General features: G+C 35.1%; 2 protein-coding genes across 3 annotated transcripts; one reads left to right on the forward strand and one right to left on the reverse strand.

Moving 5' to 3' along the window:
• Window positions 1–6: 6 nt before the first annotated feature.
• On the reverse strand, window positions 7–9,953 carry LOC111393173 (transcription initiation factor TFIID subunit 7). Of its 2 annotated transcripts, none has more exons than XM_023018570.1 (3): window positions 9,663–9,953; window positions 357–490; window positions 7–272 (listed from the first exon to the last, which is right to left on the reverse strand). In XM_023018570.1, the coding sequence occupies exons 1-3, from the start codon at window positions 9,772–9,774 to the stop codon at window positions 60–62; spliced, it is 459 nt and encodes a 152-aa protein (XP_022874338.1). In that variant the 5' UTR covers window positions 9,775–9,953; the 3' UTR covers window positions 7–59. The 2 variants fall into 2 exon arrangements, with proteins under 2 accessions (XP_022874338.1, XP_022874340.1); XM_023018572.1 differs by having other exon boundaries at window positions 7–263; window positions 9,663–9,928.
• Window positions 9,954–10,322: 369 nt separating this feature from the next.
• Window positions 10,323–12,390, forward strand: LOC111394017 (serine/arginine-rich SC35-like splicing factor SCL30A). The gene is made up of 3 exons (XM_023019808.1): window positions 10,323–10,466; window positions 11,427–11,572; window positions 12,131–12,390. The coding sequence occupies exons 1-3, from the start codon at window positions 10,323–10,325 to the stop codon at window positions 12,210–12,212; spliced, it is 372 nt and encodes a 123-aa protein (XP_022875576.1). The 3' UTR covers window positions 12,213–12,390.
• Window positions 12,391–12,427: the final 37 nt, after the last annotated feature.

Below are 12,427 nucleotides of genomic sequence, written 5' to 3' on the forward strand. Positions count from 1 at the left end.
TCATACGGAGTAATTTAGAAGTGCCTCAGAAACAATCAGGGCAGATGATATTGAATGAGCTATAGCAACATCACATTCAATAAGAGGACAAACAAATGAGAGATAAAATAACAATTGAAGGCAATAAATTTAGGAATTAGCACATTTAAATCTGGCTCCCGGCGAAATCTTCGCCTTCGAGCATCCCTCATTGGAGGGGTAAGGCCGTGTCTGTACTCCACAGTGTCTGGAACACTGTCACCATCCTCTGTCACCATTATCATCTGCCACACCTCAAAAATTTAACACGGTCATGTTACAGCTGAAGCAGATGTATGAGAGAGTTGAAAATAATTAACAAACAGTGACCAGCATACTTGACCAATGTCTGCAGTTTTTATCAACGCACTGTCATCATAAGTTTTATAGGACTCTACAACAGTGGGAAGATCCAAGAGTGATGCAGAGAACTGGTCATTGCCTATAAAAAACGAGCCAGTTCTTCCATCATCTGAAATGAACAAGCAGTCCCAATATTAAGAGCACAAATCTAAAGGAAAGATTATAAAACAAATAGGATGCGGTTGGAAAACATGAATAGCGAAGAACGTGTAATTCTTATTCACGTTTCCAATGATAAAGTATGTACAATTTATAGGAAAATGGAAGGAATAAATCACTTCCTTAAATCAAAATAATAAATTTAATTTCCTAAAATACTCCGCTAACTAAATGCCTGAGAATGGGAATCGATAAAAATAACATCCCTTTATTGGGAACTAATTTACAGTTGCAAGATTTCCTAGAAATTGGGACAAAAGATCAGGAATTCCACACTCCCCTCAAGCTAGGTTATAAAAGTTAGTTCATTAGTTAAGCCTAGCTTGGAAATGAATTCTTCAAATGTTTTTATTAGTACTACCTTAGTGAGAATATCGACAATCTGTTTGTATGTTGGAGTGTAAAGTAGAGATATTATCCCCAGACTCTATTTTCTCTTTGATAAAGTGCCGATCAATTTCCACATGTTTTGTCTTGTCGTGATGAAGTGGATTCTTCACTATGATGATGGTAGATCGATTGTCGCAATATATCTTCATAGGATCTGTAATTGGAATACTTAGTTCTTGAAGGACCCTTCTCAACCATATTACTTCACAAATGCCACGAGCAGCTCGAAATTCTAATTTTGCGCTGCTTCGAGACTTAATAGATTGTTTTTTACTTCGCTAAGTGATTTGATTTCCCCAGGCATAAGTGTAGTACCCCGAAATTGATCGTCAGTCAAATATAGACCCGGCCCAATTTGCATCAGTGAAGATTTCAGCTTCTCTACTTTAAGTAGTCTTGAAGAACAATCCTTTGCCTAGAGTCATCTTTAGATACCTTAGAATTTTGAAAACAGCCTCCATGTGCTCTGCAGTTGGTTTATTCGTAAATTGACTCACCACACTGACAGAAAAACTAATATCTAGTCTAGTGTAGGAAAGATAAATAAATTTCCAACTAACCTCTGGTATTTACCCTTATCCACAGGTGCACTATCTTTTCTTACTCCTAGTTTAATAGATGAATCCATAAGAGTTTCAATAGGTTTACAATCAAGCACTCCTGTTTCCTTCAGGAGATCCAGTACATATTTTCGTTAAGCGACTATGATTCCTCTTTTCGATCGTGCCACTTCCATACCAAGAAAGTAACTGAGATTGCCTACATCTTCAATATCAAATTCTTTAGCTAAGAATCCTTTAAACTTGAGTATCTCTTATTCATGATCTCTTGTCAAGATGATGATGAGGACATCATCCATTTTATTTATTTTTCTAGTTGGACTTTATATATGTTTTGGACTCTTATTTATGTAATTGAGCTTGAATAAGGGGTTTGACCTAAGCCCGTTCTCTTTACGGTTTTGTTTTGCTATTTATATTTGATTTGTTATTTATTTAAGACAATTGATGAATGAATAAAACTTTTGGTGGCTTGTGGCCAAATTTCTCTTCCTACTTTCTTATTCTTCCACCATTCTCCCCCTTAATTCCATCTTCTTTATAAATCTGTTTTATTTCTCCATTAATTGTCCAGTTGGTGCTGTATCAAATTTGGTATCAGAGCTAAACTTGAGTAATATTTCTTCATCTAAATTCTTTTAATTATTTTTCCAAAAATTCTTCCGGCCGTTACCACAATCACGCACCCTCTGTCGATAAATGCAAATCATTGATCAATTTCTCCAAAATCCTAGGACAGCACAAAAAAAAGAATTTGTTGTGGCAGCAATTTCTTCCTTAGTATATTATAAAAAAAAAAAAAAAAGTTACCATTCACGGGTACTGTTCACACCCGGAAAATTCAGTTCTAGTATTTTCACCAATTTCAAAAAAAAAGAAAAGAAAAAAAAGATAGCTCTTGTCGTGTTACTGCTGCTGCTGTTCACACATGTTTCTTTTTTCCAAAGGTTTCCTTATACAACCAATCCTAACCCAATATAAGTAACCAAACTGCTGTTCACAAACAACCTGAAGCTCATACGACAAAGTTCATTTCTTTAATCATTGGCTTACTAACTAATCCGACTTATAAATTGAGCATGACAATATGTTCTAAGTCCTAGTTCACACTCCTTACTTCCAAACTATGTTTCCTACTAATATTACAGATTTTTCTTCGCAGGTTTATTAGCCACATTAATGATTTATCACAATGTAGGCCAGTTTTCTATAGTGCTGAAAAAGATATCTAGTAGACTGTACATAATGCATTTTACAAGTTCTTGGATGATACTATGGTGAAAGCTGCAAGCTTAGGGCAGCACATGCATAAATTAAAAAGAAATGCAACAACTGAAGGAAGATAAATGAACATATAAGCTGCAATAATACTATTCAATCCAAAGTCATTAATAAAGTGGCGTTTCACTTGCATAATTCTCATTACTCAATAATACACTGAACATGCATCATTTAAAAATAAAGAAATTTAGTTGTTGGAGGAGAGGCAAATTGTACAACAGATCAGTAAATCCATGGAAATTTACAAGACTGCAAAAAATAATAAAAGGTGTAATTGAAGTTAAAACAACTCTTACAAGGGATTCAACAAATGCATAGTAAAAACCCAAATCTTTCCCAGAACAAAAGAGTCACTAAAAATACAACAGGCCAAAGAATTCAGTGTATCTAGACAATGGGAGAAGAATTAGCCCTTGTTTGTTTCTGATTAATATCTGATTTTAATTTCAAGTCAAATTCAACAATTAATTTTAATCACATATTTTACGAGGTCCACAACTTTTCTACCACACACTTCGTCAACTTTTATCAAAATTGACAGCATATCACACACATTATGCACATGATTATATCGTAAATATAGAATATATTTTATTTCTTTTTATATGAAATATGAAAGTGACATAATTAGGAGATTTGATAGAAATGTTTTGGCTGTAATTTAGGACGATAATTAGGGAGAAAGTTCCTATTTGATAAGAAGAAACTCTCAATTGAGAGGCATGGAGACAGTTCTAACATGATATCAGAGTCTCCTTTGATTTTACAATTTTTTGTAAAATTTCTAGGTGTTGCAGAATCGGTCAGAAATCTTACCAATTTGTTTTTGGTGTTCTGGCCTCCTTTTCTCCTGGCCGAACTTTGGTCGGTTCGCTTTTTTTTGGAGAGAGTCAATTTTTTCACGATTTCTCAGTTTGCCATTCTTTTGTGAACGGCATAGACAACGACGAAGAGTGGGGAAACTTCTTTTGTAGGCGCCAGATTCGCCGAGGTGACAATCGATGAGGAAGTGACGATCGATCTGCAGGTTCGTTTGTTTTGGGCTGTTGTTATACTACTGGGTTGTTCAGTTGGGCTATTGTTACGTATTGGGTAGCTATTATATATCATTAATTGGGCCAATATTTCTATCCTTAGGTTACATTTTGGGCTGCTGACATTCACCTATTGTTGCCTAGGCTATAATTTATTCTTTTGGGCTATTGTTGGGCCACTGTTTGGACTGTAGTAAACATATTAATGTTGTTGTCTAATTAGAGGAATTGTATTGGATTGCTGCATTTATGATGTCGATGGAAAATATTCTCATCCGTTTCAATGGAAAAAATTACTCCACATGGGAGTTTCAGTTTAAAATGTTTATAAAAGGCAAAGAACTTTGGGGACATTTGGATTGGTCATCTACGAGTCTTGAGGATAAAAAGGGAAAGAACAATGGGAAAGTGCAAATGCTCGTATTATCTCATGGATTTTGGGATCAATCGAATCTCATATGATATCCAATCTTCGTTCATTCACTATGGCCAAGGATATGTAGGAGTATCAAAGATGTGATTACAATCAAGGAAACTCCGCACGGAAGTTCCAATTGGAATTAGAAATTGCACAATACAATCAAGGTAATCTTCCGATTGATCAATTTTATGCTGATTTTCTTAATCTATGGAGCGAATACTTCAGCATAATTCATTTCAAGGCTCCTAAAGAAGCATTAGCTGCACTACAGGAAATTCAAGCAGAAAATCAAAGGGATCAATTTCTTATGAAGCTCTAACCGAAATTCAAAACAGTTACGTCTAGTTTACTCAACCATAATCATGTTCCACCATTGGATATTTGTCTAGGAGAATTATTACGTGAAGAACGTCTCGCTACTCAACTGACAATGGGACAAATGATTGTGTCCTCTGAGGTTATTAATGTGGCCTATACTGCCCAGAGACGAGGAAAATCTAAACATCAGCCGCAATGTCACATGTGCAAAGAGTTTGGACATATTGCCAAGCATTGTAACAAGACATTCTGTAATTAATGCAAGGAAGGACTATCGGATACGACCTCAGAATCGCCTGGCTCAAGCCTTTCAAGCTAACGTTCAGTCTACCTCATTTGGCGATCAAACCTCAGTAAGCAATTCCTCTTCTACCCTCGCACCTGAGATGATACAACAAATGAATCAGATGATCATGTCTGCCTTCTCCGATCTGGGACTACAAGGTAAGAAAAATTTACTCTCTTCTCTTTGGTTGGTTGACTTCGCTGCTTCAAATCATATGACTAGGAATACGGATAACTTGCACGACGTTAAAAAGTTTGAGGGTAAGCAACACATAGAAATAGCCAATGATAATATGTTACTAATAACTGTGATTGGAAACTTGGGGATAACAATGTTTTTGTATCTCCTAATTTATCTACAAGTTTGATTTCTGTTGGACAATTGGCGGATAACAACTGTAATGTTCATTTTGTCGTGATGGTTGCCTTGTGGAGGATCAAGCATCGGAGAAAGTAAAGGGGCCTAAAGTGGGACGTCTGTTTTCGCTCTAGTTTTCCATTCCTAGTACTTCATACTGCTGTAATTGAGAACTCTAATGTCTAGCATAAGAAATTAGGACATCCCAATTCTACTATTTTGACTTATCTTGTGAAACAAGGTTATTTGGGTAATATAGATTCTACTCATCTATCTCCCGATTGTACTACATGTAAACTTAGTAAGACCTAAATTCTACCTTTTCCTGATCATGGTTGTCGTGCCTCTAGTTGCTTTGATATTATTCATACTGATGTTTGGAGTGTCAGTCCTATTATTTTACATGCTCAATACAAGTATTTTGTGACATTCATTGATGATTATAGTCGTTTTACTTGGGCGCATTTTATCCACTCCAAAGCCGAAGTCTTCTCTATCTTTCACACTTTTGTTGCTTATGTTGAGACCCAATTTTCCACTAACAATAAAATTTTACGTTATGACACCCGGGGGAATATATGTCGAAAGATTTTCAGGACTATCTCAAAATAAAGGGGATCCTTCCTCAACGCTCTTGTCTTTATACTCCCCAATAGAATAGTGTCGCAGAACCTAAAAATCGACACATCCTAGATATCGTTCGTACCTTATTGATTGAATCTTCTGTGCCTTCTAAGTTTTGGGTAGAAGCTTTATCTACGGCTGTATATTTGATTAATAGATTGCCCTCCCGCAATTTGAATTATGATTCTCCTAACTCTCGCTTGTTTGGTAATGTTCTTGACTATCATTCTTTACATACTTTTTATTGTGTTTGCTTTGTTCATTTACCACCCACCAAATGTCACAAGCTTACAACTCAAGCGGCTAAGTGTGTTTTCATGGGATATAGTCCTACTCATAAAGGGTTTGTGTTATGATGCGGACACTAATAAGCTACGCATTTCTCGGAATGTGATTTTCTTTGAAAATCAATATTTCTTCCAATCTCGTATCACTCTTGATTCTACTTCTGTCATTCTCCCTACTTTTAATGCTACGCCTTGGTCATATTGAACGCTTTAAACCAGGATTTGAATATCAAAGACGTCCCCAACTGCCTCTTTCCCCTGATCTCGAACTAAAGACTGACTCTGAACCTGAGCATCGTCCTCCGGAGCCTGTACTTCGACGCTCCAATCATGTCACCTATCCTCCAGATAAGTATGGTTTCTCACATACTGCCTTCCAAGCTACGACTAATAATACTCCTGTCCCCAAATCTTACTCTCAGGCTATTAGCCAAGCTTGTTGGAGGCAAGCTATGCATGAAGAACTTCAAGCTCTCTAAGATAATCATACTTGGGACATTGTACCATGTCCAAATGGGTAAAAGTTATTGGATGCGGGTTTACACAAAGAAGCTATGCTTTGATGGTTCCATCGAATGATACAAGACACACTTGGTGGCACTTGGAAACAAACGAGAGTATGGCATTGACTTTGAGGAGACATTTGCACCGGTGGCTAAGATGACTACAGTACGCACTATCACTGCCATTGCTGCATCCCAAAAATGGTCACTTCAACAAATGGATGTCAAGAATGCTTTTCTACATGGAGAATTGAAAGAAGTATACATGACTCCTCCTCCTGGGCTATTCGCTCGCTCATGCTCTAAAGTTTGTCATTCGAAGCGGTCATTATATGGTTTAAAGCAAGCACCACGGGCATGGTTTGATATTTTTCACACTAATCTCCTTGATTTCAATTTTATCCAAAGTCAATATGATTTCTCTCTCTTCCTTAGAAAGACTGATATTGGCATTGTGGTTCTTCTAGTGTATGTGGATGATATTGTCATTACAGGTTCTGATTCATAGTTAATTGAGGAAGTGCAGCAACATCTTCAAACTTCTTTTCACATGAAAGATCTTGGTCCATTGCAGTATTTTCTTGGCCTTAAAGTGCATTCCACTTCTAAAAGCACACTGTTACATCAACACAAATATACTTAAGTTATAATTGCTTCTACTAAACTTGGGTCAGGCAACTCAGTTCTCACACCTATGGAGGTCAATTTGAAGCTTCGCTAGGCAGAAGGAGATCTTTTACCCGATCCTTTGCTATATCGACAACTGGTGGGAAGTTTGAACTATTTGACGATAACAAGGCCTGATATCTCTTTTGCAGTCCAACAAGTTAGCCAATTTATGTAATCTCCTATACATTCTCATGTGGCAGCCATGCAGCGTATCATTCGTTATCTAAAGGTTCCATCTGGTCGAGGTTTATTCTTTCCTATTAGGAATTTCCTACAGTTGATTAGTTTTAGTGATGCTGAGTGGACTGGTTACGCGGATACTCGACGGTCAATTTACTGGTTGGTGCATGTTTCTTAGAAATGCACTTATCTAGTGGAAGAGTAAAAAGCAAAATCATGTTTCAAAGTCTTCCATTGAGTCTGAATATCGAGCTATGTCCTCCGCTTGCCCTGAGATTGTGTGGCTTCAGGGCTTACTCGGTGAATTTGGTTTTCATCAACTTACTCTTACTCCACTTCATGCTAACAACAGAAGCGTTGTTTAGATTGCTGCTAATCCGGTATTCCATGAGTGAACCAAACACATTGAGGTCGATTGTCACTCCATACGAGATGCATTTGACCAACAAGTTATTACACTTCCTCACGTTTCTACGGATCTTCAGACAGCTGACATATTTACCAAGGCTCTCGGCCACCATCGACTTCAGTTTATGGTCGACAAATTGATGCTTTTTGATCGATCAGCATCAATTTTGGGGGATTACAACATATCACACATAGTATGCACATGATTATATTGTAAATATAGAATAGACTTTATTTCTTTTTATACGAAATATGAAAGTGATGTAATTGGGAGATTTGATAGAAATGTTTTGGCTGTAATTTAGGACGGTAACTAGGGAGAAAATTCCTATTTAATGGGGAGAAATTCTCAATTGAGAGGCATGGAAACAATTCTAACAATCTACTAAAAATTTGATTTTAATCTACACCAAATAGGGACTTAATAGGATTAAGACTTAAGGGGTTCAGGATAATCACCAAAAACCAATAAACAAATTGTTGGGTTATGATAACTCTTAGAAATGAGTCTATAAATCTAGGGATATAGACAAATCCAAATTTAAAATCTGAAAAAATAATAGAAAACATTGTTGATCTACAGATTACATGAGGTTTAGTATAACCATGGAAAATACAAAATCCGTAGGAAAATTAACAACAGATTAGTTGAAAATATTACAACAGAATTATAAAAGTCGTAGCAAGACACAAAGTTTTCGAGAAATAATAGCAAAATGCCATAATAATGGCAACTACTTTGCTACATTAATCGAGATAGGACTTTTCCATAAATAAATACAAATCCTTCTCTACACGAGACATCCATCTTTTTTTCTTCTTTTGAAAAAAGTATCTACTTCTCTAAAGCAAAGGAAAAAAGGAAGATTGGCTGCCAACAAATTTTCAGCACAGAAAAGAATGTTAAATAATCTTTCAGTGCCTAGGGCAAAACTCTCAAGTATCCCAAGATTGACCTTTGCTATAAATACCTACGAAATCTTTTCTACATGAGACATGCATCATTTTTTCTTCTTTAGAAAGACGTCTCTGCTTCTATAAAGCAAAGGAAAAAAGAAGCAGAATGGTGCCGACAAATTTCTGTAAAGATAGAATTTTAATACAGAGTTTAATATGAATTATAATGATTTAATTAGATTGGATTATTTGTTTATTTTGATACTATATATAAAGGGCTTTATCATTGTAATTCATAACCTTGATTATATGAATAAAAATTGATTTCCTTTGTCCTCGATTCTTCTCTTCTATACACCCCGTTCTCTCTTGTTTGTTAACAAATTACACGCTTCTGCATCAATAACTTTCCTATCCTGTATTTTGTTTAACTCGATCAAGAAGAACCAAAGGGAGCAATGAGTTGAACTGTTGTTTAGTCACTAAAAGATTATTGAATTCTAGGTAGGGTTCTGAAGTTTCTTTCACATTTAGGATTTCAATTCGGAAACCCGAATCTACCGAATTTAGACCGCATTATCTATTATCAACCCACAAGGTTCAATATTTCAAAGCTATAGCCAGCAATCGGAAGTATATAGTCTATGCTAGAAGATGATAAGAAAACAGTTAGTGCTATACATTTTGCTCAAAAAATTGAAGCTTGATCGTGCATTTTTATATTCAACGACTAAAAAAATAAAAATAAAAAATACCATCATCTCTTGAAATTGGTATCTCCGATTGAACAAATATAAAGAATTTGTAAGAGCAAACGAGTAATATAAAAATAAAAAATAAAATCACGAGACTCGAACGAATTAAGGCCATTTCTCAAAAGGAGATAGGGTAATTTTTTGTTGAATACCAGAAAAGCTCAAATCCAAGGACTTGTCGTCTGAAGATGTTGGGTCGTTTAGAAGACGCTCAATTCTTTCCGATACTGCTGGTGGTACTCTTAGTATGAATTGCTCCTCCATTGCCCTTCTTTAGCTCCTTGCAACAATTGTTTTCAATTTTCAGTAAAAATATATTGCAATGAAGAAAACATCAGTTCTGTATAAAAAGGGATAATCACAAAACTTGTCTTAAATTAGCATGCAAGTTTAAACTATTTCAAACTCATCACTAATTTTACAAAATATTTCATTGACTAATTTAATTGGACATTCCTTCATTTTTTAACTGAAAACCCTGTGTGTTCATGTGCCAATTGATCAAATCGTTAGAATTCACGTGTTGGGTAGTGTTTACAAATTATTTAAATTATAAATAAGTAAAAAAAAAAAAAATAGTAATGAACATGTGAGTTTTTGAAATGTGTTAGTAAAAAGTAAGTCTGAGTACTTGTAAATAATTTATATGTGAAATCCAAACATAGATTTAGTTATATTCTAAGAGTTCGTATGCAGACATGTTCAAAATTATCGACAAATTAAAGGTTTGAATGTAACATTTCCAAAGTGCAGTGATAAGTTTGGATAATCTATAAGTTCAGTGGCCAAGTTGACAATAAGTGAATAGTTCAATGGGCACTACTGAAATTAATCTTAGTATAAATAGCTGCACGCGCTCTGTTCCAATGCATTGCCCTAATCAGTATTCTCCGCAGAAAGCAGTCTCGAGATTTTCTCCCCTTAAGGTTCAGGTACTCGTTCCTTGCCGTTTTCAGGTATTACATTATTCATTTGTAGATTCGTAGAAATTTTTGTAGTAAAATCTTAGGATTTATCATCTCTGTTGCTCTTTCTTAATTATTGGATCTGATCTGTGTTTTCTTTTTCCTGTTCATCAATTTCGTATATTATTTTGTGTGTGTGCGTGTGTTTGATTTCCCGTTCTTGATTTTAGGGTATTCGTTAGTGCATACGGTTGCTTACTAGATCATATTCACTTTTATATGTAGATTCGTACTTTTCTAATTGAATTTCCATTTTATTTAATAAATTTTTTGGTTCTTTTTCGAGCAGTATTTAAGATGCCTATTTGTTTATTTTTTCTTAATGAAATTATGAATTAATGGTATGTGAGCTATAAAGAACGAATTGATGATTATTAGAAAGGTTTAAAAAGCTTTTACTATTGCAATTTATGTATTAGCTATGGCTTTGATGCCCGCAATCCTTTTTCTTTTATTTTTCTTATTTAGTTCTTTTTTGTTATAAACCCGGAGAGTTTTGAGGACCATATAAATTTGCAAGTGAGATAGTGCAATAAATTTTAGTATTTATATATGGAATTTTTATTATCGGCACGTTGAAATAGTCCATTGTGATGTGTTTTAATTAATCCTTTCTTTCTTACCTTGTATCTTGTATTTGGTATTTTACCAACTGCATATTAATGATATTAGAATCAGCTTTAGAATATTAGATATATCTTCTTTCTTTTTCCTTTTTTTATATTTACTCCCTAATGATGGATTAGTTGTCATCATGATGTTCCGTCATTCCCTTTTTGTTGAAGTGATGGCTTGTTATTTATTCATACATGTATTGTCTCTTCTATATTGTTTGTTGAAATTCTCGATTACATTGTTTTTGGTTGTATTCTTCCTATCACTTTTTTATCCTTTATTGTAATATGGATTCTTAAATGTTTTTGTTGAGCTGGATCTAAATAATTTCTATAGATGAGAGGTAGGAGTTATACTCCATCACCTCCTAGAGGTTATGGTAGAAGAGGGAGGAGCCCCAGCCCAAGAGGACGCAACGGTGGCCGTGGGAGAGGAGATGCTCCTACCAGTCTTTTAGTTCGCAACCTTCGCCATGACTGTCGGTAAGCATTAGTGCATTACTTGGTCGTATATTTTCGTCTTGCTTAATATGAAGATATAACCCACAATGTTCTTTGCTTTTGTTCCGTGTTCAAATGGAGCTGGGAATACTGTTTTCGGCTTGTTAATTGCCTGAAACCTACTAATTATCGTGATACAGTCGCATTTATTTCTTGTTATTTTGTTAATCTTGTTTTTTGAGGTATCTTTTTGTTGAAAGGTCTTATATTTCATATTCGATGCAATGCTCGAACTTTATTATCTTCTGTATATTTTGGTAAAAAAAGTAGCAGAGAATTTCAGTTTTATTGGCTGGATCCCTTTTTTAAATCTCTTCATTATGAAGCTTCTCGCTCTTTCTGTACTACATATTCTTGTCCAGACATTACGTATTTATGATTATTTTCTTGGAAAGATAGGAGTTGAATTGTATTGGTGCTTGTGTCCCCATTCTGCTTGTTAATTTTTCAGCTTACAAAGCAGGGTAGCTTTTTGCTTGGTCAGTTTCACTTTAGAGTCATCCATGGTTCACTAGTAATAGTTTGATTTTCTGTATGCAGGCCAGAATACTTGAAGAGGCAATTTGGACAATTTGGCCCAGTAAAGGACGTCTATTTGCCGAGGGATTATTACACTGGGTGAGCTGTGTTGGATGTCGGTTTTACCGCTTTGGATTTTTTAATTCTTTGTTCCTTTTTAATCCTATATTTGATAATATAGTGTTTATAATAAGTTATGCCTTAATTGTCAATCACTTGGCATTCTGTTTAAAGTTGAATTTTTGTTAAATAATTATTTTTTTTCAAATTGGATTTCATTATCGAGGATTTTGATATTTAGCAGTGAAGTAAGAGTTG

This window comes from Olea europaea, chromosome 4 (genome assembly GCF_002742605.1).
Source record: "Olea europaea var. sylvestris chromosome 4, O_europaea_v1, whole genome shotgun sequence".
NCBI lineage: Eukaryota > Viridiplantae > Streptophyta > Magnoliopsida > Lamiales > Oleaceae > Olea > Olea europaea.